This window comes from Neovison vison, chromosome 1, assembly GCF_020171115.1.
Source record: "Neovison vison isolate M4711 chromosome 1, ASM_NN_V1, whole genome shotgun sequence".
NCBI classification, from domain to species: Eukaryota; Metazoa; Chordata; class Mammalia; order Carnivora; family Mustelidae; genus Neogale; species Neogale vison.
The window spans coordinates 148,983,723-149,008,423 of NC_058091.1; the positions used below are offsets into that span (position 1 = coordinate 148,983,723).

The 24,701-nt window shown below is 47.2% G+C and overlaps 2 protein-coding genes across 2 annotated transcripts; one reads left to right on the forward strand and one right to left on the reverse strand.

The window, feature by feature from the left end:
- Positions 1–580: 580 nt before the first annotated feature.
- Positions 581–7,599, reverse strand: ZKSCAN4 (zinc finger with KRAB and SCAN domains 4). The gene is made up of 5 exons (XM_044261235.1): positions 6,980–7,599; positions 5,376–5,520; positions 4,165–4,247; positions 2,772–2,895; positions 581–1,896 (listed from the first exon to the last, which is right to left on the reverse strand). The coding sequence occupies exons 1-5, from the start codon at positions 7,412–7,414 to the stop codon at positions 1,037–1,039; spliced, it is 1,647 nt and encodes a 548-aa protein (XP_044117170.1). The 5' UTR covers positions 7,415–7,599; the 3' UTR covers positions 581–1,036.
- Positions 7,600–14,194: 6,595 nt separating this feature from the next.
- Positions 14,195–15,719, forward strand: NKAPL (NFKB activating protein like). Its single transcript, XM_044261265.1, has one exon. It carries the CDS (start codon positions 14,195–14,197, stop codon positions 15,404–15,406), a length of 1,212 nt encoding a protein of 403 aa, XP_044117200.1. The 3' UTR covers positions 15,407–15,719.
- The last annotated feature ends 8,982 nt before the right edge of the window (positions 15,720–24,701 follow it).

The following is a 24,701-nucleotide window of genomic DNA, read 5'->3' on the forward strand; positions in this document are numbered from 1 at the left end:
TTCTTATCCCGACCCAACGAACAGACCAGTTCTGAAAACATGACTGAGGCCTGTCAGCAATATCTGGTGTGAATCCCCTCGCCTGGAGGAAATTCAAGCCTTGCTAACATAAGCTGTGCTTCAAGTTGGCTCAAACATGGGCGAGGGATACAGGTGGTGTCTTGGCAATTTGTTAGGCCCAAGATAACTAAAAGGTGAGAAATAGGCTATTGAACATCACAGAAATTATATCAAAATTCCTAATCAGTTGGATCTGACTTGATCAATCCACTTTTTATTTACCTGTGAAAGGTTTCCTCCTAAAAAATAGCAAAATTAATGTGAACAAAATGGAGTTACACGGATGAGCAGTCTCACCGCGTCTGAATGATCAGCTGCTTAAGGCATTCGTCTACAAGTACTAAGCTGGTGAAGAAAACGGATTCCCCGACCCCAACTCTGACAGTCCTGTGTGAGTGGCAGTAAATGCACAACTGACCCAGGATCTAGAACCTCAGAGAATCTGACACAAACGTAAGTGGCCTTAGTTAGAAAGACCTCAGAAATTCAGACCACATTTAGGTTTTCAGAGCTACGGATGTCACCTCACTGGTATATTTAATGTTTATAAGCACCTGTACGCAAGGCACAGCGGGGAGTGTAAGACGTCATGGATCTGACCGAATGATGGAGGATTCTTCATAGGCAAAATGGTCAGCAGCCCTCATCAGAGCCGTCTACACAGGAGACGTCATAAAGTGCTGGCCAGAGGTGCTTAGCCGGTCTGGAAGCCCATTTCAGTCCAGTAGGTGAGAATAAATGTTTCCGGTCTTACCCCTTCCAGACTACTCTCCCGTAGCCTTCTGTCAAACCAGCTGTTCCTCAGCCACCTTCTAGGATGTAGAGGAGAATCCATCTCAGCCAGACTCTGCATCTTCTGCCACAAGATGACGGGAAGTAGTCAGTCAAGCGCAGCCCCGGGTCTGTGATCAGGAAGGGCTGGCGAAGGATTCGGTTCAATGAGGAACGAGCACCAACTCTGCCATGTACGACATGGTCACTGTGATGGTACTTTTTTTCCGACGTGGCTTCTCCGATGCTGGACAAGGTATGAAGTACGGGTAAAGCCTTTTCCACATGTGTCGCACTGATAGGGTTTCTCACCAGTGTGGATTTTTTGGTGTTCAGTAAGGCTTCTGCTGCGAGTGAAACTTCTCTCACACTCATGACATTTATAAGACACAGGAGCCTCATTTTCCCACTGGCCTCCCACCCTCCCCCGACTCTCCCAGGCCTCTGCACGTTCGGGATCCTGCACGCTCCTATCACCGTGGATCCTCTGGTGTCTCAGGAGGTGTGAATTCCGCCTAAAAGCTTTGCCGCACGTGCTGCACTGGTACGGCTTCTCCCCCGTGTGGATCTTGTGATGTTCCAGGAGGCTGCAGCTCTGGCTGAAGGTCTTCCCACAGTCCTCGCACTCGTAGGGCTTCTCCCCAGTGTGGGTTCTCTGGTGTTTGATAAGGTTTGAGCTGTGACTGAAGACCTTGCCACATTCGTCACACTCATACGGTTTCTCGCCGGTGTGGACTCTCTGATGGATGACCAGGGCAGAGCTCCCGATGAAGGTCTTGCCACAGTCTTCACATTCGTAGGGTTTCTCTCCAGTGTGGATTCTCCTGTGCTTAGTCAGGCCTGAACTCTGAGCAAAACTCTTTCCACATTCATGACAAAAGTGCCGCCTACGTCCTGTGTCATTTTTCTGCTTTCTTGGTAACCTGCCCTCCTGTTCACCAGCTTCTGTGCAGGCGGGAGCCTGGGCAGTGTCTTCACCCACAGGGCACGGCATCTCCCCAGGCTCCTGCCCTGGATGTTGCTCATCTGGGGGCGGGTCCGCGATCTCAGCCTGCACGGCACCACCTGAAAGAACGAGTGGTCAGACCGGTCGGCTCTGCCCTGCCGTGGAGTTCCCCAGAGGCCGGACGAGGATTCCGTGCAAGGATGTGGATGGGAGTAAAGGGGGACGACGGATGCTGGGGGGAGACCGGGGAACAGGCACGGGGCCGTGAGAAGCAGGGCGCCTGCTGGGAGGTGGGGAAGGTGGTGAGGACTGTGCCGGGGACACACGCAGAGGCTCCAAGTCCTAAGGACGGAGGCAGGACCCTGACTGGGGCTGAATGCTCGGGGAGCTGGGCGGAAGGCAGTAGGAAGCAGGCAAATGTAAGGACTTAATGAAACATTCTGTAAGAAACGGGGCAAGTGGGAACCAAGAAACGGATCTGCGTCAGGGACACGTGCGGTCACTCTGACCCCAGGCAGGGCCCGGCTTGGCTGCTGACAGCTGACCTGGCACTGCCACTGCCCACCACAGAGCCGTGTGAGCTCTCACGAGTCCGGCTGTTGCCCTGTGTCCTGATCTCTAGGTCACCTCTGCCATCCCTTCCGGGTCATTTCTTGCTCTCACGCTCTACGGTCCTGTGGCCCATCTCCTGAGGAGGACTCAGTCTCCTGTTGAGGCTGGCACCGGGCGGGGGATCAACACTGACTGTGCACCTGCTGCGAGCGAGGCTGGGGGCTGCGTCTGCTGCATCCCACGTCCCCTGCCCAGAATGCTGGCAGAACAGGAAGGAGGCGGCGTCATGGGGGTTAAGGAGCTGGTCACGCTGCGGTTAAGAGTGGGTTCAGAAATGGTGGCTCTGGATGCAAACAGCTCAGACAGCTTCTCACAGCCCAGTAGCTTCTGACCAACAAGGGGAGCCACGAGACCCTAGCAGAGACCAGCACCCATGTCTTACCCAGGGGAGTCAGGCCGCCGCAGTTCTCCTGCCTTTCCTCTCCGTGGAAGCTCCTCCAAGATGAATCCAGCTGTGTCCACGCAAGGGAGGAAGCCAGGGCCACGTCTTCCGTCTTCAGCAAGCCCTGAAACAGCACACGGTCCCACCTAGTTCCTCTGCCCCAAAGTCCCGCCCGCAGCTGGGCACAGGAGACTCCATGTCCCCTCGAACGGTTGTGCCAACCACGCCTGCTAGGAACTAACACCCGCCTCACCGGTCAGCAGAACAGCCCGGAAGTAAAGAATGAGAGAACCGTGAGGGTGTGTTCATCAGTGTCTAGACAAAATAACGGGCAACCTAGTGAAAGGCCTGGAACCAACGGAAACGTCTCACGAGATTTCTGGTGTGATTTTCAGCAAGGTAATGATGGGGGCTCATTGACATGAATGATTAAAATATAATGAAATGAGGGGCGCCTGGGTGGCTCAGTGGTCAAGCGTCTGCCTTCAGCTCAGAACATGATCCCAGGATCCTGGGGTCGAGCCCCCAATTGGGCTTCCTGCTCAGCGGGGGCTCTGCTTCTCCCTTTCCCACCCCCCTGCTGTGTTACCTCTCTCGCTGTCTCTCTCTGTCATATAAATAAATAAAATCTTAAAAAGAATAAAATACAAAGAAATGTAGGTCTGAGGTGAGGACAGTCAGGGAAGAAAGTGCAACTACAGAATCTCGAGGACATGAGGAACTGGACGAGAAAGTAAAATCCACGTTAGGTAAAGCTTGCTCAGATTGTACTATTAGTTGAGAAAAATAGACATGCCCCACCTTCCTCTCAACTTTTAAGTTCCTTGAGAGCCAGAGACTGTTTATACCCTAGTCATGGCATTTAAAAAAAGAAAAAAAAAAAAACAAAAAAAACCAAACAACTTGGGGTGCCTGGGTGGCTCAGTCCATTAAGCCTCTAACTTTGGCTCAGGTCATGATCTCAGGGTCTGGGATGGAGCCCTGTGTCAGGCTCCTTGCTCAGCGGGGAGCCTGCTTCTCCCTCTGCCCCTCCCCGCTCTCGTGCTCACTCTCCCTCTCTCTCAAATAAAAATCCTTAAAAAAAAAAAATCCCACTTCACGACAAAAGCACCATCACAACAAAAGCTTCAGCTTGCATTTGCCGAATTGTACTTCTTGAAGAAAATGGAAGGGGCTGACCAGAGAGCAGGGAGGGTGTGGAAGTAGAGACAGCGCCCAGGCGAGTCATAAAATAAGAAAAGGCTCCTCCACAAGCATCAGAACGTTAGACCATGACAAGCGACACTGGCATGCGTGAGAAACTTAAAATCCCACCTAGGACTTGGGTGGGTGTAGGATGTAGGGCGGGAGAGAGGGACCGGGAAAGGATGCACAGCAGGGGGTTCCGGCTCACCTGGGGCTCTGGGGGCAGCCTGGCAGCCACCACTGCGCGTCCTCTGCGGCGCCCTCCCGGGGCAAGCCTGGGAACCTGGAGGACTAAGAAGGAAAAACGCTCTGGATGAGATGGACCCTGGCACCCAGCCTCCCTGGCCTGTGGATTCCAAGCTCAAAAACTGGGCCAGGAAATTCCCCAGAAAACTTATACACAATGTGCTCCTTTCCTCAGTGCCTGGTCCTTCCAGCTGCAGCCCTAGGGCCGAGAGAGGTGTGGTGTGCTGCTGCAGATTCGCAGGCAGGCTCCTCGGGAGGAACTGTGACAGGAAAGCAACATCAGAAGAAAACAAAGCTTTCCATTTGATGATCTTTAGTCTTGAATTTTGTCGAAAGAATGGATAAGATTTTTGGTGAAGTAACTCTTTAGTAGCTTTTAGGGTATTTCTGCTTTGGTTTTAAAAAACTAAGAGATGAGGCTAGACCTAGAAATAAGAAAATGAAGGTTATTTATATGGAACTTGCTCAAATCTGAGAGAAGTAAAGGGTCACTTCTGGTTTTCTTAGAAGAGCTGAACTTTGCAAAAATTAGGGCAGAACCTCTGTGGAGAAAGACTGCACGTTGGTTGGTGTGTCCCAGTGCCGTGTGTCTTGGGAATACGCCCTCATGTGCACAGCAGATGGGGAACACCTGGGAACATATGGTGCTTTCCCGTGGAGTACTTCTCACCCTGTCCAAGTTACAGACCAAGGGTCGAGAAGATTTATACTCTGACCTGCAGCATTCCTACAATGTCAGGGATATTATGGCGGGCTTTACATTTCTTGCCTTATATTCCTCACTCACTAATAACTAAAATATCATTGCTTTGTCATTTTCCCTTTTAATGTAAGCTCCAGTGGAGCAAGGGATCTGTCTTACTGACAGCTCTGTCCTGGTGCCAGAACACTGGCTACCACATAGGGCATCTCCACAAACTCATGTTAAATAAATGGAGGTCACGTTATTAAAAAAATCAATTCTTTCCAAATACCAATTTTAAAAGTCTTATTTACTAGGTCCAGGTTTGGTTAGGAAAGCTTCCCACCATTGTCTGATATTTCCCTGTCATCTCAGTCTCAAAGTAAAGTAGATCTGTGTTGAGCATATAAAGCACCTGTCAACAGATCTGTCTTTTAAATGAGGCTGGACGAAGGCTGTAGAATTCAAGCTGCCCAGGAGACAACACTCACCTCTGTCTGCTGAGGCCTGGGATCCCAGAGATTCACGCTTGAGCAGAGCCTTCTTTAGCTGCAAGTCGGTACTCCAGGGCCTCTGAGCTGGGGTCAGCACCGCCATCTTGCAACAGAGCAGCTGCCTCTGGTCACCACGGAGGACCTGGAAGTTTCACTTACTGATTCATCAGAACTTCTAGTATGCTTTCTCTGTGCTAGTACTTTCTGTTTTCCAGGCACTCGTCCTAAGAACCTTATGAATCACGATTCACTGAACGCAGGTAGCAACAGCTCTATGAGCGAGGAACTACTATTATCTGTGCTTTTGTGCTGAGGAAATGGAGGCCCAGAGTTGAAGCAACTTGCCCAAGGTCAGCCAGCTAATCAGTGGTGATGCTAGTGTGGGGGGGTCAGGCAGAGGGACCCCAGAGCCCATGCTTTTAGCCACTATCGCGTGCTCCCTCGTTATATACACTGTGCTCTTTGGGAACTAGTGTTAAGTTCTCAGAATTTTTTTCTTTTTTTTTTACTGAAAAGTAAAAATAATAATTTCTAGCTTACGAGGTTTGGAGGACTAGCAAATAGGATGACAGCATATGAAATAACCTAACACAGGGCCAGGGATATGGTATGCCCTCATTAAACAAGTTTCTTTCTGGGCTTTTGTAATTAGTTCTGAATTCACTTTAGTGATCATAAGCTTATATACAGCTTAGAATTTCCACATTTTCTATATAAAATGCACAACCTGAAACCAAGAGACTTGAAATGAGTTTTCACTGTTACAGGGCTTGGGGACACGATGGCCAATTTAAAAGCTTGGTCTCAGGGCGCCTGGGTGGCTCAGTGGGTTAAGCCACTGCCTTCAGCTTGGGTCATGATCTCAGGGTCCTGGAATGGAGCCCATCAGGCTCTCCTCTCAGCAGGAAGCCTGCTTCCCCTCCTCTCTCTGCCTGCCTCTCTGCCTACTTGTTATCTGTGTCAAATAAATAAAATCTTAAAAACAAAAAACAACGAAAAAACCTTGGTCTCCTGGTCACCAGTTACTATGTCCCCTGGAAGGCACAAAAATACAGGATAATGCACATGGAAAATGGTCCACAAAAAGCAGGAAGATGCAGATAAAAATGAACCCAGAAGTTCCTAACTTGTGGTTCGTGGACTCCTTCCAACTGTTCTATGAATGTAAACAGGAAATATGTTTCTATTTTTACGAGTGTCTAAGCAAAATTTAGCAATTCCTTCAATTATGAATGGAAGCAACAAATGAAAGTGATATAAGCCTAAGTAGGCAAAACCAGGCACACGCTGTCAAAGGCATTCAGCACCACCATAAAACTCGACCAGTTACTGGGCCTGACTGGGCCTTACTATTTAGTGCATTCATTTTTAAAAAGCACATATATCACTAATTTGTTTCATGCTCTGTTAACTGTGTTTCAATATAATTGAGTTCTGTAATCCTTCATGTTCTTAAAAATACCAGTACTCCGAAGGGGCAAAGAGGTTTATGATACGAAAAGAGCCTGAGAACTTCTGGGTCTTCCAGAAACGACCCTCACTGCGGTGTTGAGACTTCAGGAAGAGACAGCTCGTCTCAGACACTAAGCCCTTCGCTCTACCTGCGGCCCTGGCTCCTCCAGATGCCTCTGCAAATACTCCAGGAGCACCACCGCCTCGTCCCCGCTCTCCGGCTGCTGCGGCCTCACCCAGGCCTGCAGCTCCTCGGGCAGGATGGTCAGGAACTGCTCCAGCACCAGCAGCTCCACGATCTGCTCCTTGCTGTGCGTCTCGGGCCGCAGCCAGCGTCGGCAGAGCTCCCGCAGCCGGCTCAGCGCCTCGCGGGGCCCCTGGGCCTCCGGGTAGCGGAAGCCCCGGAAGCGCCGGCGCGAGCGCTCGGGGCCGGGGGCCGGGCTGCCCGGCGCGCCCGCCTCTACCGCCGGCGCGGGAACGTCGTCCTCCTCCACCTTCACCGTCAGGACCCCCGTCAGGAGCCCCGGCCGCTCCTCTGCCGCGTCGGCGTCCAAGGCCGCGCTGGACGTCGACTCTCTGGCCATCTCGGGCCTCCCACCGGCGAGCAGAGCTACTTCCCCGGCAGTTCCTCGAGTGCGAAGTCGCCGCGGGCCGGCACGACTGCGGGCCACACGGGGCACGGCTTCCCCGCGGCCACACCCCGGCCGCGCCCCCTCCGCTGCCGCCCCGAGCCCGGTAGCCACTCTCCCCGCGGCGGAGCAGAACGGGCGGGCGTCGGGGCCGCCGGAGTGCGCGCAGCCCAGGCACGGGAAGCTGGTCCCCGGAAGTTGGTCCCCGGAAGTCAGGGGGCGTGGACCCGCGAGCATGCGCCTCTCCGCGGCCGCCCCGAGTTTAACCCTTCAGCTGCCGGGCTCGCGCCGGGTAGGCTGCGCTCGGGGCGGGAAGGAAGAGGGGACGGCGAGCTCTGCAGAGGAAGTAAGACCTCACCTTGAAATCCGGGGGCTCTCATGTCCACGTGGCTGTAGAGCCGGCACGCACCAGACACTAACGTTCTGAAGCCCGGCTTCCTCGGTGTTCTTAGATCTCCGGCGGCAGGGCCTGCAAAAATAGCCGGAGCAATCACAGGCGCCTACTAGGAAGAGAGCCGTGGCTGCCCCTGGTCCTTGCCTGCCTCCAGCTGTCACTCTCCATCCTGCCCTTTAAGGCCAAAGGCTTGGAAGAAAGCCCTCCCTACCCCGTCTCTTGTCCGCTGCCATTCATCCTTACCACATTGTCGGCAGCAAAAGGCCAGCAAAGCCATGCCGACCCCTCCAGGCAATTAACTGTAAATCCCCAACGTCCCCCACCCGTTACCACTTCCCACTGTCCAGGGCCTCCTTTCGGCAGTCAGGCTTATGCTGCCCCCTACTTCGGGGAACTTGGTATCCCTGGCTGCTTGGTATCCCTACTCTCTCATACTTTCTTCTTGTTTCTTCCCAGCTCGCATTCAGAGTCTAGCTCAGTGAGTAGATCCACAAACTCTGAAGCCAAGTTATCTGGGCTCATAATTCTGGCTTTATTTACCACTGACTAGCTGGGTGACCTCGGTTAACTACATAACCTCTTTGTGCCTGACTTGCCGAGTCTTAACTGGGGGTAGTAATAGTAGGTAAGGATGTTCCGAGCAGTGAGTTTTTGTGTGCGTAAGGTTCTTAGAATATTGGCTGATCTACAGTAAGCTAGGGCTTCACTAAAATGGAAGGAAACCCTGAGATTCCTTTGAGCCAGAGGGGACAAGGCTTAAGCCAGAAGTGAAAGCAGTTATTTCGCTGGACTGAGATGTCGGTAAGTCCCCTTTCTACTCAGTGGAATGCACATTTGGTAGAAGTTTATAAAGTGGAAAAATACCATGCCGGTAGCTTCCTGAGTTTTTATTCCTCAATCTGTCCCTCTGCAGTTCAAAGGGTAGCAAGGAAGGGATAGAACTTAAGAAAAGGAGAGGTCCCAAAGGCTGTTACGAATGAGAACTACTAGAAAATATTTTTCTCCTGATGAGCTGCCCCAAGAGGTACAAGGCACTGCCACGAGGTATTGTTGGCAAAATAAGTGAACCTGAATCAAATTATGTTTCTAGATCCTAATAGTTGCATATAGGTGAGATTCAGAAGCAATTGTTAGCATTTTTCACACTGCTCAGCATATTAGAATTACTGGGGAGCATTAAAACATCCTGATCTTGGTTGCAACCAAGATCAACTAAATCAGAATGTTGAAGGATGGAACTCAGGTGGGCATAACCATAAAATTTTCCTAGGTGGGGCGCCTGGGTGGCTCAGTTGTTAAGGATCATGATCCCAGGGTCCTGGGATCCAGCCCCAGGTCGGGCTCCCTGCTCAGAGGGAAGCCTGCTTCTCTCTCTCCCACTCCCGCTGCTTGTGTTCCATCTCTCACAGTCTTTCTCTGTCAAGTAAATAAATTTTAAAAATAAAAATTTCCGGGTGCCTGGGTGGCTCAGTGGGTTAAGCCACTGCCTTCGGCTCAGGTCATGATCTCAGGGTCCTGGGATCAAGTCCCGCATCGGGCTCTCTGCTCAGCAGGGAGCCTGCTTCCTCCTCTCTCTCTCTCAATCTGCCTGACTCTCTGCCTACTTGTAATATCTCTCTGTCAAATAAATAAATAAAAATCTTTAAAAAAAAAAAAAAGGTAAAAAATAAATAAATAAATAAAAATTTCCTAGGTAAGTGCAATAGGCAGGTACGTTTGAGAATTAATGAGTTCAATGATACTTAAAAGAAGCAATAAATAAAATTCAGAATGTGGGGTATTCCACAGGACAGAAGAACCTGGATCCTCAACAGATAAAGGGCATTTTTTGAAAAGACAGTTGAGAAAACAGAATTAGATTAGATTAAAGGAGACCGAATAGATATACCTGCCAACACAATGTAGCCATTATTCAGAATCTGATCAGAACAAAACAACTGTAAAAAATACATTTGGGTCAACTGGGAAAACTAAAACATAATGACATTAAGGAGTTACTATCAGTTTAGTTGTCATAATGATATTTTGGTTATGTGAAGGAAAAAAGTCCTCATTTGTTAGAAATTTATAATGAGGTACTTGCAGGTGTAATATCTGGTATAATATCTGGATTTGCTTTAAAATACTCAGAACTAGGGGCTCCTGGGTGACTTAGTTGAGCCTTGGACTCTTGATCTCAGCTCAGGTCTGAGTTTGGGCTTTGTGTTGGGCTCCACACTGGACATGGAGCCTTCCTGAAAAAAAAAATGAAATACTCAGAACTAGAGAAAACACACAAAGAAAAGTACCACAATAGCTGTTGTTGAAGTTGGGCAAGAGGCATAGGAGTTCATTGTAATATTCTCTTTACGCTTTTACATATTTGAAGTTTTCCATAGAAATCTGCTTTTTAATTATACAAAGTCCTACCTTCTTTCTTGAATATTGAATAATTCAGTCCAAAAGCCTTTAAGTGGTGCCAAAGGAAACTGTTACAAAATGAACTGTATATAGTTCCAAAACTGTACAGTGTTTTTCCTAATTCTGTATCCTCTGTGTGAGACTATAGGTGATTCAACAGAATTTCTTTTATATGTTGCATCGGGAAAAAAGGATGTTTCTTTGCCTACACCTGTTGTTTACAGAGCTGCGGGTAGGGTAAGGTGAGAGAAGCATTTAGGTCACAGAATTTAAGACAGTGGATGTGTCCTTTAATTTGGGCCCTCAGCGTCTGTCTCACCTCATCCTCGTCCCCGCTCTGTCCATTAAACATTTTTAATTTATCTCTCTGCCCCTTCCCCTCCTTGCTAGGAGTCTCCCTCATGTCTTCACCCTTTATTTCTAACTTCCATTACCAGTCTCTTTCCTAGAAACTGTACGTTTAAGCAAGGGTGTTGTTTCCCTTGCGAGAGAATCCCTGGTTCATTCATTCAGCCCGCTGTGTTTATTTGATTTCACACCAGATACAAAGTGGAGTTTGGGAGAAACCACAGAAGAAAAGTGTGGTTCTTGGCCTTACGATGCCTAGAAATGTATCAGGAGGAAATCAAAAGGCAATACCTAAAAACACAGAAAGTCACACTACAAAATAAGAATGCGCAGAGAAGAGGTTGAATACGGCTTTAAAACCACTGTGGGGTCGCCCCTTCAACAGCCCACAGTTAGGGGCGCTGGCCCTGGCGCAGTCCGCCTGTCACAGAATCGTAAGAAAGAGAAAATGCATTTACAATACCACTGCATGGACTTTCATTGCAAAAACAAACAACCCCTCCGCCGCCTCCCCAGCGTGTTGGTGCCCCAGACTGTGGGCAGCGCTTTTCCCGGGTGGTGTTCCCGGCCTGGAGGTTGGGCTCAGCAGCCCGCCTTCCCGCCTGCAGGTGCACCCCCGGATGAACCGGGGCGGCCGCGGCCACCGTGCGGGCGCCGCCTTGCCGAGTGCTCCCTAACCAACCCGCGGCCCCTACGGTCCGGCCGGTTCCTCGGCTTCGGCCCAGCCCGTCCCGGGGCCGGGGCACGACCACCGGGTGGTCATTCCTGGGGCTCTGGGGGCTGCCGAGGTACTCAGAGGGCAGCAGAAGGCCCGTGCAGACTGGGGTGTGCAGTTGTCAATAAATGCGTTGAGACCTTTGCTGTCAACTCTTACAAAACCGCGGAATACCGGGGCGGGGGCGCAGTTCAAACCGTGTCGTTCAAGGATCAGCTGTCTTCTTTTAGTCGCATTGCATCTGCCCGTATCGGGGTGAAGCTAGGGAACGGGCCGCAGTCATAATCGAGGTGTTGGTGTGCTCTTCGCAGTATAAATTGAGGCGACCACGGGCATATCCGATAAGCTACGCCTTGTAGAAGCGCCCGGTGAAATGCGCAGAGCACTGCGTGAACGCGTACTGCCCGGCTTAAGTCCCATCGTGAGGGCCTTTGTTGTCGCTTCCTGAGGAAAGGTCACTAAATGCTTGTAAAGGCAACAAGTATGAAGTCATTTGGAGGGGTGTTTAATTCCAGCTTGTCCTCAGAGTTCTATATAATTTGCTTGTTAGCAATTTCCTAGTCATAAGTATAGATTGTGATACTTTTCATAATGTGATATGCTTTCTGATGAGATACTGCAAAAAGTGTGTTTCTTCTGTATAATCTGCCAAACAGAATTACCCTAAATCTAATCACGAGGAGAGGAAATTATCAGATGAATTAAATGTTGGACATTTTATAAAACATCATCTTGGAGCTTGAAAAACTGTGTCAAATAATTTTTAAAAAATGGAAGTGGGGGGCACCTGGGTGGCTCAGTGGGTTGAGCTTCTGCCTTCCGCTCAGGTCTTGATCTCAGGGTCCTGGGATGGAGTCCTGCCTCCGGCTCTCTGCTCAGCAGGGAGCCTGCTCCTCTCCACTCCCCTCTTCTCTGCCTACCTGTGATTTCTCCCTCTGTCAAATAAATAAATAAAATCTTTTTAAAAAAGTGGAAGTGGGAGTGTAGGGAGAGAAACCATTCTACATTAAACAGAACAAGGAGTAATCACAATCAAGTGCAATGCATGAAACTTAATTGGATTTTTAAGGACATTATGGGAGCAATTGAGGAATTTTAACATATCCTACATATTAGACACCACCACCTAACGTTTAATAATAATATTAAGGTTTTTAAGAGGAAAAATGGCATTTTGATTGTGAAGGAGAATGTCCTTCTTAGACATTGATTACTGAAGTATTTAGGAGTGAAGCTTCATAATGTCTAATTTTCCTTCAATTGGGTAAGAACCACAATCCTGATAATCAGTGAATCTAGGTAAAGGATATACAGGTGTTTAACTTTTCTGTAGGTTTGGAAGCTTTTAAAAGCTTTTAAAAATTTGGGGGGAAATTTATGGAAAACAATTTTGAGAAATTTTGAAAAAGATAGTAAAATATCACCTATAAGAGCAATTTCATTTTAGCTGAGCTTTCAACATCTGGTGATTTTCTTGATGATTAGAATGTATTTCTATTTTAAAACTACCTATTTCCTTAAAAAAAAGATTTGTTTATTATTTGCGAGAGAGCACATGCACATGTACAAGCAGGGCTAGGGGCAGAGGGAGAGGGAGAGAGAGAGAATCCTCAAGCAGATTCCCCACTGAGCGTGGAACCTAATACAGGGCTTGATCCCAGGACCCCAAGATCACAACCTGAGCTGAAATCAAGAGTTGGATGCTTAACCAACTCTTGGTTAACACACCAACCCACGTGCTCCCCAAACTACCATTTTTTATAAAAAGATTTTCAAAAACATTTTAGTGCTCTATCTGAATGAATATTTGCTCATCTATACATAAAAGTAAGAAAATAATAGCTGAAAAATGTATGGTAGGCATTTATTTTTGTTCCTAGCTGTGTATTTTTTGTACCACTGCTTTCTCTACTAAGTCAGGGGTCAACAAACTACTGTCTGCAGACCAGAATTGGCCCACTGCCTGTTTTTGTAGGGCATGAGCAGGGAATTATTTTATATTTTCATATTGTTGAGGAAAAATCAGATGAACAATAGAAATTTGTGACGTGAAATTTGCAGAAATTCAAATTTCAGTGTCTAAAAATAGTTTTATTAGAACACATCCATGTTGATTTACATATGTTCTATGGCTGTGTTTCCCCTGCAATGGTGGAAACCCAATTAAGCAAAATGTTATTCCTCAACTTATTTTCTTCCCAATGTTATTCCTCAACTTATTTTCTTCCCATTAGAAGACCTGATTACAAAAAATGTATTATTTTTAACAAAATTAAGTTTTTATTAAGTTTCTAATCAAATACTGTAATTTCTTTCATTAAAAAACTTAAAAAATGTTTATAACACTATCACTTTGGGAAGACAAAAAAGCAAAAATGAAACAAAGTGATCAAAAGACATTTTTGCTCCCCGTAGGCACAGATGGGGTTTGCAGTTCACAAGTAGAAGTTATTTCCGCCATGGAGATGGTGGACAGGTTTCTTTCTAAGGGATCAGCAAAGGAGCGTGGGAAGCAGGAAAAGTCCCCCAAGGGGCAGTGATAAAGAGGGCCGAAGGGAGGAAGGAGGAGTGAAGGGTATCAAGACGGTGGGAGGCGAGCATCCAAGCAGCACAGAAGACGTTTGAACAGTAGAGGGGTCACTGATGCAAATTCCTGGTTTGCGTGTCCCAAGGGCTCAGGGCACAGACGCAGACCCTACGCAGGGCGCAGCCTCGCCTCCCCACCCGCGGTCCCAGTCGAGCCGGCGTCCCGTCGCCTAGCAACCCGCCGGAAGCGGAAGTCGCTCGTGCGCCTGGGTGGGCGGGAAGTGCCGGCCCGCGCTGTTTCTGTGGTAACTGCCCGGCGTTGGTCCTTCGGTCGCCGGGGAGGGCGTGGCTCATGGCCCCGGTGTCCCGGTCCCGCTCTCCCGAGGACGCCGCGGGCTCTCGGAGGTGGCGACGCAGCTCGTCGGGGAGCCCGCCGTCCTCGCCGGCCAGACGCTCGCCGTGGGGAGGCCGGACCCGCTCTCACTCCCGCGGCCGCGAGGGCTTCAGGCCCGCGTGGGGAGGTTCGGGCGTTGGCGCCGCCCGCCCGCTCGGCGGCTCTCGAGAGCCGGCCGCGGCGCCCCGCAACGGCGCGCTCTCGTCCTCGTCCGTCTACTACGGCGGGTGCCGCTACCGTCCCCGCCCCTTCGCGGGCGACCGGCAGTGGGCGGAGGAGTACGGGAAGGAGAAGGAGGAGAGCTTGCGGCGGAGGAGGCTGAGAGAGAGAGAGCGGATTGGCGAGCTGGGCGCTCCCGGGGTGTGGGGGCTGTCCCCACGGTTTCCGGAGCCGGACTCCGATGAGCACAGCCCCGTGGGGGGCGACGACGTGAAGGCTCCGGGGACCAGCAGCTCCGACTGCAGCTCCGGAGAAAAAAGGAAGAAGACTGGTCATCCAAAAAGCAAGAAAAAAAGGAAGAAACGGTCCAAAAGGAAACATAGGAAGCGTTCTGATCGTAGTAACGGGAATTCGGACTCCGACGCGGATTCTCGCTCTGATACTGATCGAAAGAGAGCCAAAAAGGCCAAGAAGAAGGAGAAGAAAAAGAAACACAGAGGGGAAAAAACCAAGAAGAAGAAGAGTAAGAAGAGTAGAAAGGACTCCAGTGACTCAAGCTTTAAAGATTCGGAAGGGGAGTTGCCGGGAGGTGTCTGGACTGAGCCGTCCAAGGCGGCGGACCCCGCGGATCTGATCGGTCCGGAAGCGCCCAGAGCACCCCCCTCCCAAGACGAGAGACCTTTGAACTACGGCCACGCTCTGCTCCCCGGGGAAGGTGCGGCCATGGCTGAGTACGTAAAAGCTGGAAAGCGAATCCCACGGAGAGGTGAAATTGGGCTGACAAGTGAAGAGATCGCTTCGTTCGAATGTTCGGGTTATGTTATGAGTGGTAGCAGGCATCGTAGAATGGAGGCTGTGCGGCTGCGTAAAGAGAACCAGATCTACAGTGCGGATGAGAAGCGAGCCCTGGCGTCCTTCAACCAGGAGGAGAGACGGAAGAGAGAGAATAAGATTCTAGCCAGTTTCCGAGAGATGGTGTACAGAAAGACAAAAGGGAAGGATGACAAGTAAGGACTTCCTGTTGTTCAGCAGGACTTTTAACAGCGGTTCTCTATGACCAAAATAGTGTGGAAAGACTTCATGGTGCTCCTGTATCTACTGTATATCTACTATGTTAGGAAGTCCTTCAAGAAAAAGCTGCTGTTTGAGATCTCTTTAACTATTTTGTTATTTTTAACTTAATATGTGCACAGGGCTGAACAAATATTCAAATACTACAGTTGGAGAGTTAATAAAAGGTCTTTCATCCTAGTCTCTGATTCTTCTCCCCAAAGAAATAATTTTTTTATGTCTTTTACGTCTGTTCATAAGTTCTGTATCTATACAAGCGTGTTGCAGGATCAAGGTTGGAGCTATTAACCTGAAGGTTATTTTCCCTGTTGACCATGACCTCTGTCTCTCAAAGGGCTTCATGGAGCCCTTCATTTGCCCCTAAGAGGACCAGAAGAACCCCAGAAAGAACAAAGGATTCAACTGAGTGTCTCCTTCTGGTTGCAGTTAACAGACTGAGCTAACTAAAAATAAAGTAGACTTATTGGTTCATGTAACTGAAAAGTCCTGCATGCCTTTATGGGACTTTGACTTTTTTCTTTTCCCTGGGTCATTTCCCTCCTTAGTCTGGTTTCCTTAAATAACAAAAGGGGTTGCCATAGGTCCTAAGTTTGGTTATATACTTCCTGGTCCACCTCTGAAGAGTGAAAGAACATTTCTGTCTTGGCATTCCAAACAAGAATTCTGACACTGACCCTAATAGGAATAGCTCAGGTCACATGCCCACTCTCAAAAAAAGGTACTGTTGCCACAGAGATAAGCCTGTTTCTAGAACTGTGGTTACAGTCAGTTTATAGGCTACATGGGGTAGAAGTGGATACCTGAATGAAAATCAGAGTAACGTTGGGAAGATGTATAAGTAACCAACAAATGCCCACTATGGTTTTGAGTGATTTCTAAAAAAACAGTACATGTGATGAAAGCCACAATTATCTTGTAGCTTGCTTTTGACTATTAGAAAGGGAATACCTGGGGTGCCTGGGTGGATCAGTGGGTTAAGCCTCTGCCTTCGGCTCGGGTCATGATCCCAGAGTCCTGGGATCGAGCCCCACATTGGGCTCTCGCTCGGTGGGGAGCCTGCTTCCCTTCCTCTCTCTCTGCCTGCCTCTCTGTCTACTTGTGATCTCTGTCTGTCAAATAAATAAAACCTTAAAAAAAAGGGAATGCTTGTTGAGGGGGACATAGAGTTTATCCATAAAAATAGGTCTAAAAAAGAAAAGATGAAGGTCCATTGTGCTTGGGTCTTCCAAAGAGTAGATTAGGTGCCACCTTAGACTAAGAGGCGAAAGGGGAAAAAATGAGAAGGTATAAAGAATGAAGTCGGTGGAGCTCATGAAAAGATCAGATCAGGAGGGACCTCATGGACAACAAAGTTAGCATCGAGAGCCTGGCTGGCTCCTGCGTTAGAGAAGATTTTAGAGTGAGCTCCACTCATGGTCTGTGATAAAGCTTTCATTGTCATCCAGGGAATCTGCCTGAATCCAAGACTTCATTTTATCACTAAGCAAACTATCTCATTTGAAAAGGGGACTCCCTTTTCAAGGCTCAAGACCCTGCTAAGCCCCACAGAACCTAAGGTGAACGAGTGGGGTTCTAGAATCTCACAGGACAGTATGATGTGAAAGGGGATCTTCATCCCAGTAGATGACTCAATTGGCACCGGACCACACAACCTTGAGCATTTCCCCAGACTGTTGGGGAGCACTGGTGAAAGCCAATGTTACCTTTTATTATTATTATGTATATTTCTTTCTTTAGCAACAAACCATACCACATTTCACCCATGGACTTACATCTTGCTTTTTTCACTTAATCTTGGAGATGTTTTAATCAATGCATATAAATCTACCTTATTCTTTTTTTTTTAAAGATTTTATTTATTTATTTGACAGACACAGATCACAAGTAGGCAGAGAGAGAGAGCAGGAAGCAGGCTCCCTGCTGAGCAGAAAGCCCGATGCGGGGCTCGATCCCAGGATCCTGAGATCATGACCTGAGCTGAAAGCAGAGGCTTTAACCCACTGAGCCACCCCGGCACCCCTACCTTATTCTTTTTAATGACTTTATAATATTCTATTGAATGAAATGACTGTATTTTATTAGATGTTTAAGATGTTTCCTATATTTTACAATTACAGGGTACTGAATTGAAAATCTTTGTGGATATGTGAGAATATTATCTGTGGCATTCTTACCTAGAAATAGAATTATCGGATCAAAAAGAATTCTTTGGATCGTCTAAAAATGGCCTCCTAGAAGTGGAGTTCTTGGATTAAAAGGAAAATATTTATTGGGTTTTTTTTTTTATGCTAGGCACTATGGCAGGTACTGGGTATAAGCCAGAGAGCAAGCGAAGTTTGATCCTTGAAATCACAACAGAATTGTACATTCTACTGAAGGAGATAGACCTTTAAAAATACCAGACAAGGGGCGCCTGTGTGGCTCAGTGGGATAAGCCGCTGCCTTTGGCTCAGGTCATGATCTCAGGGTCCTGGGATTGAGTCTGGCATCGGGCTCTCTGCTCAGCAGGGAGCCTGCTTCCTCCTCTCTCTCTCTGCCTGCCTCTCTGCCTACTTGTGATCTGTCAAATAAATAAATAAAATCTTTTAAAAAAATAAAAAAAATACCAGACAAATAGGTATTAATTGCAGCATGCTATGAAGAAAATAAGGGACTAGAGACAATAATATGGGGATGTTTTTGATAAGGTGGTCAGGAGAAGTCTAAGAATGTCACATGTTCTATGTGCTTTTACATTTTAGTAGATTTTGCAACATTGCTTTGTAAATAAGATGTACCAGTTTACACACCTAGATAACTAACAATATTGTACTCCTAAACCTTTTGATCTTCACCAGTCTAATAGGTGAAAAAAGGAATTTCCTTTTTTCTTTTTTTTTTCCTTTTTTCTTTGTTTTTTAAGAGAGAGCGTGAGTGGGTCTGAGGAGGGGTAGAGGGATAGGGAGAGACAGTCGTAAGCAGACTCCCCGCTGAGTGAGGGGCCAAACTTGGGGCTCAATTTTAAGACCCTGGGATCATGACCTGAACTGAAATCAAGAGTCAGATGCTAGGGGCACCAGGGTGGCTCAGTCGTTAAACATCTGCCTTTGGTTCAGATCATGGATGACTCAGTCATTACACATCTACCTTGGTCTTATGTCATGATGCTGGGGTCCTGGGATGGAGCCCAACATGGGGCTCCCTGCTCAGCAGGAAGCCTGCTTCTTCCTCTCCCACTCCCTTGCCAGTGTTCCCTCTCTTACCGTGTCTTTCTCTCTCAAGATAAATAAATAAAATTTTTTTAAGTCAGATACTTAACCAACTGAGCCACCCAGGCACCCCTAGGGTTTTTCTTTACTAGTTTATTCATATGATGGTTTAAAGTTATAGATTTTTCCAATATAAAACTATGGGTTAGGTTTATTGGACTCATTTGTAGGTTTTTTATTGTTTAGAACAATCACTGGTCACATAATTTTCTATTTAAAATTCAGAATAATGAGTAATATCTCGCTGAATGTGCAGCAGAGAGAAAAGCAGAAAGCATCATAACAAAAAGGTAAGAACTGCTTTCTTATGCTATAAAATGGTATTAACCATAATAAGTATTGCATGACTTGTAATGCAATAGTGCCTCAGCAGATCCTATGGAAAAGGAAGTTTTTATTTTGAATATCTTGAGAATGGACCTGATGAAAACACACAGACCACCATTTTGTTTATAAAAATGATAATCCTGGAAAATGAAAGTCTCAAATTTGAAAATCAATTTATAAAATTACCAACACGTAGTCTGTCCTATAAGATAGCATTTTTATTCATTCTCATCAACTCTACCCCTTCCAAAAGATACAGACTACTTAAATTAAAAATGCAGACCTTGAATTTTTTTAAAAACTCTGGTAAACTACATTTTGATTTTCATGGGTTATTCAATACAATGCCAATTATCTAAGCCTTGATACTATGAGTGATGTTTAAGAAGCCAGCCATGGTAGAGTTTGAAAGGGGCAGTAAATTAAGATATATTTATTTCCTTTTTAAATTTTATTTATCCACATAATTTTTAAAAAAATATCTAAGCCCTTCTTTAGAAAGAAAAAAAAATCAGACATATGAGTTTTCTGTGCAAGAAAAAATGTTAACTTCTAATTAGTAAAGTATTTGCGTTGACTACATTTGTTTGCCTAAGGAGGTTCTAAGGTGAATTTATTGAATTGCTACTTCTGAAAGATACTTCCAAGCTTCTGGCACCCAAGGAGAAATGTTAACTCTCCTTGTCCTAATGAAACGTGTTTTTTTCTTTTGTTGTGATAATTTCAATGCTGAAAACACTGAATAAATTACCTGTCATAAAACAATTCATATATTTAATGATTTTTCAAAACTCTCAACTAATTAAACATTAGTTTGTTTAGATTTTTTAAAAGGATTTATTTTACTCAAAGACCATAAAAAACACTTTTTGGTAGGATGAACAAGAGGGGATATTTCTCTTTTCTTCTGTAGAATTATTTTGGTAAAGTGATATCTTGACTCTTTTTCCCCCGAAAACTACATTCACTGCAAAGTATGGCTGATTATACTTTTATAGTAATATACTTAATTTTCATTACCTTAAATCTTTCAATCCAATCATAGTTTCATTGTTCAATTTAATATTCAATTCTTGATACTATGAAAAAATGTTTAAAAAGCAATAAATTGACAGTGTTGTCATTGTGTTTAACGACTTTTTTTAAATTGGGGAGAAATGGAAAAGTATGTGTCTGTATTTAATCTGTGAATGAGCAAAGCAGAAACGCCAGTTCTTCGCGGTAACACGAAACCGAACTGGCCCGTTTTCACTCTAATAAGATAAACTTCGCGGTGAGACCCGCCTGCGCACGCACCTGCGCGCCGCGAGTGGGCGGAGCTCCGCCCCACTGCGCGCGCCGGAAGCAGGACACCATCGAGCCGTGGTCCTCCCGCATGCCTAGAGCGGAGGCGACGGGGAGCTGGGGAGCTGGCCTTGGTGCAGGGTGAGGACCGCGGCCCTTGCTGGAGCGCCGCCGGCTGCCCCTGCGGGTGGGTGCTGGGTGTGTGGTGACTGCGCTGCGACTGGGAAAGTCTTGCAGCCCCGGGCTGGGAAGCAGCTTGTTTCTTGGGTGCAGAGGAGCCTTCTGCGACAGAGGGCCCGCGGGCCGGGGAGGGGGGCGGGGGGCGGGGGTCTGGGGCGTCCTGAAGCTGCGGATCGGCTCCCGGGGCACAGCTTAAGCAGCCCTTGCGTCGCCCATTGAACGCAGTTTTAAACACGTGTTGAAGGTGAACCTTAGAGATAGTTGCTCGAGCAGAAACCTGACGGACGTGAAAAGACCTGTGTGGCCTTGGGGGCACGCACTTTCAGGCCGAAGGGAGCAGCGTATGCAAAGGCCTCCACGCGCGCTTGGCTTTCTCGAGGAGTGGGCTGCACGGAGACCGGGAATGTCGACCCGGCGCAGTGAGCGGGGCGGGCTGTGGAGAGGACCGTGTGGAGAGGCTGTGCGTAGAAGTAGCACTGTGTCCTGTAAGTCACCTGGTTGTTTCTCGGTGTGAAGAATTTTTGGAGGATTTTAAGCAGAGGGAAAACATGTTCTGACTTAGGTTTTAAAGCATCTATAGCTGGGAACTCACGATCAGGTTAGACCCTAGGGCCGCAAGAACGGAATCAGGGAAACTATTACCGGTACTTCAGTAGGAGATGAGGATACCTTGAACTTGTATTACTGTAGACGTGGTTAGTCGCTGTCAGATTAACGGTCTACCTGGAAGGTGGAGCCAGCAGGCGTTGCTGTTGGATCAGGTGTGGATTATGAGAGAGAGAGAGAGAGAGAGAGAGAGAAGGCAAAGTTAATTCCAAGGGTTCAAGAGCTCTTGGAGGAAAAGATCTGAGGTTGAGCTTTGGGATCTTGTGTAAGTTTTTAAACGCTCCATGTCTCAGTATCCCCTGTGCAGTGACGTTGGCACCTGTATCTTTTTTTTTTTTTTAAGATTTTATTTATTTGTCAGAGAGAGAGCGTGTGGCGCGCACTAGCGCACAAGCAGGCAAAGACGGAGAGAGAAGCAGGCTCCCTGCCCAGCAAGGAGCCGGATGCGGTGGGGACTCGATCCCAGGACCCTGGAATCGTAACCTGAGCCGAAGGCAGCGGCTCAACCTACTGAGCCACCCAGGCGTCCCGACAGCTGTGTCTTGATACAGTTGTGTGAAGAGTAAATGCATTAATACTCAAAGTACATAAAACAGTTGTTTTCCCTTATTGTTTCATTATGCCAGGACATGAAGGTATATGGGCACTAATGAGAAAAAAAATTGGGGACTTGAAGAGTGATGTGGAAAGACCCAGGAAGAGGAAATATCATGAATTTGAGGAACTGAAAGTTCATCAGAATAAAATTTTAAGCCCTATTAGATGTCTTTAACTTGATACTAAGGGTAGTGATAAATTACTTAATGCAGTAAATGCACAGCAGAGGTGCAGTCCTTTCTCCTCTGTAGAAATATCACTGTTTGCAGTGTGAGAAATAGATTGGTGAGTCAGAAAGATCAGTCACAGTAGTCTGGATGGGAGGAGATGGATGGGAGGAGAGGAGAGCTATTTAGGCAGAATCAATAGATCTTGAATGATCTGATGCATAAGATATGAAAGTTGGCTGGGAGCTCATTTATTATACTTTTTATTATATATTGTGTTTGGTGTGTTTAATCCTGTCATAGAAATGACCACCACTAAGTTAGCAACATGTGTTATATATCTGTATTTGAGTTCTCCAGAGAAGCAGAACCAATAGGAAATACATAGACATAGACACATAGAGACACATTAATTATAAGGAATTGGCTTATGAAATTACAGAGACTGGCACGTCCTCAAGATCTGTAGGGTGAGTCAGTGAGCTGGTGACCCAGGAGAGCCTATGGTTTAGTTCCATTCTGAGTCCAAAGGCCTGAGAACCGGGGGATCCAATGGCACAGTTATTTATTGTAGGAAGTAGGAAGGCCAGCAGGCTTGAGGTCCAGGAAGAGCCAATGTTTCCATTTGAGTCTGGAGGCCAGAAAAGAGCCAGTGGCATGTGTGAAGGTGGTCAAGCAGGGGGAATTCTCTTACTTGGGGAAGAGTCAGCCTTTTTGTTCTATTGTGACCTTTGACTGATTAGACGAAGCCCACCTACATTTTAGAGGGCATCTGATGTAAATGTTCTTTAGAGTCCACTGATGTAAATGTTCTTCTCCTCCCCAAACACCCTCACAGAAACCCCCAGAATAGTGTTTGATCAAATATCTAGGCACGCCATGATCCATTCAAGTTTTCACATAAAATTAACTGTTGAAATACCAAACTTTTATTTCTGGCTAATGATCATCACTTCCTTTGACTTTTTTATTTCTATTAAGAACAGTAAGATTTAAAACTTTAAATTTTAAGTCCATTTTTTGACCAAAAAAAAAATATATATATATATATATATATATATATATATAATTTGAGAGTTACCATGTCCACATCCAGGACGGTGTAACAGTAAGCTGTATTTGGAGCCCAACCAGGATTTATAGTGTTTTCAAAACCCAAGAGCCAATTTTCATGATTCATTTAGGTGTTTGTTTAATCAAGAACAATACCGCTTTTTATTTTTGTGAAGTCAACTTTTGTAGGTGAGCTGCATTCAGGATTTATCTGAAAGTCTCCTTGTTATTAGATTCATGTGAAACATTTATTACAAATGCGTAAGCAAGAAGGCACAGGTTGGTTGTCTGGCTGTTGGTGTTCCTGGGCTTGAGCATTTGATTAAGTTTGTGGCTGCCAGATGTCTCCATTGTTTCTTTTGTCATTAATAAGCAATCATGTGGTGATTCTTTGAGACTGTGAGAGTGTCCTTTTCCCCCACTCCTTTGCCCAGTGACTTCACCCATTTGGGGTCCTTTTTCTTTCTTTCTTTTTTTAAAAAAAAAAAAAAAGATTTTATTTATTTATTTGTTTGTTTGTCAGAGGGAGAGAGAGACAGCACAAGCAGGCGGAGCGGCCGGCAGAGGGAGAAGCAGGCTCCCCGCTGAGCAGGGAGCCTGATGCGGGACTCGATCCCAGGACTCTGGGATCATCTGGGATCATGACCTGAGCCGAAGGCAGCGGCTTAACTGACTGAGCCACCCAGGCGTCCCCCCGTTTGTGGTTCTTGATTCAATCTGTTATTTCGTCAAGCTGCAAAATCGTGATTTTTCAGATTTGTTATGCCTGCTCTGTCAGCTGGCAATCTTGTGTAGAACCGAGTTTTCTCATTTTGTATGTATATTCTGTTTCTGGAAGGGTTGTTCCCGAGAGAAAGGGATTAATACTAATCATTGGAATTGTGTGAGTACAGCAGAGGTGTATTACTGTTATTGTTACTGTTATCATTGCTGTTCCTGTGATTCTTTTCTTTTTTTAAGATTTATTTATTTATTTGAGGTGGGGTGCACAACAGGGATGGGGGCAGAGGGCGAAGGAGAGGCTGACCCCACTGAGCAGGGAGCCTGATGAGGGGCTTGATCCCGGGACTCTGGATCATGACCTGAGCCGAGGGCAGATGCTGCAGCAGTTGAGCCACCTGTTTCTGTGATTCTTATTTGTTTGCTTGTTTGTTTGTTTTTAAGATTTTATTTATTTATTTGCCAGAAAGAGACACAGCGAGAGAGAGAACACAAGTAGGGGGAGCAGAAGTGGGAGAGGGAGAAGCAGGCTTCCTGCCAAGCAGCGAGCCTGATGCCGGGTTCTGTCCCAGGACTCCTGGTGCATGACCTGAGCGAAGGCAGATGCTTAATAGTGAGACACCCAGGCGCCCTGTGATTCTTGTTTTCACATTGGCAGGAGGAGACAGTGAGAAGGAAGCTCTCCGGGGCAGAGCGGAAGCGGCTGGCGCTAGGGATGGCCATGGCCCTGGTGAACGCTCATTCCCCAGCTCCTCTGAATCTGAAGAAGGAGGGGCCGCGGACAGGGAAGGAGGATCGCTGCTCTACTTGGGAGCAGGGGTTCAGGCTACAGGGAAAGAGCTCAGGCCTCGGACAAGAGCCACTGTGCAAGCAGTTCAGGCAGCTGCGGTACGAAGAGACCACAGGGCCGCGCGAGGCGCTGAGCCGGCTGCGGGCGCTCTGCCTACGCTGGCTGCAGCCCGAGACACGCAGCAAGGAGCAGATCGTGGAGCTGCTGGTGCTGGAGCAGTTCCTGACCATCCTGCCCGAGGAGCTGCAGGCCCGGGTGCGGGA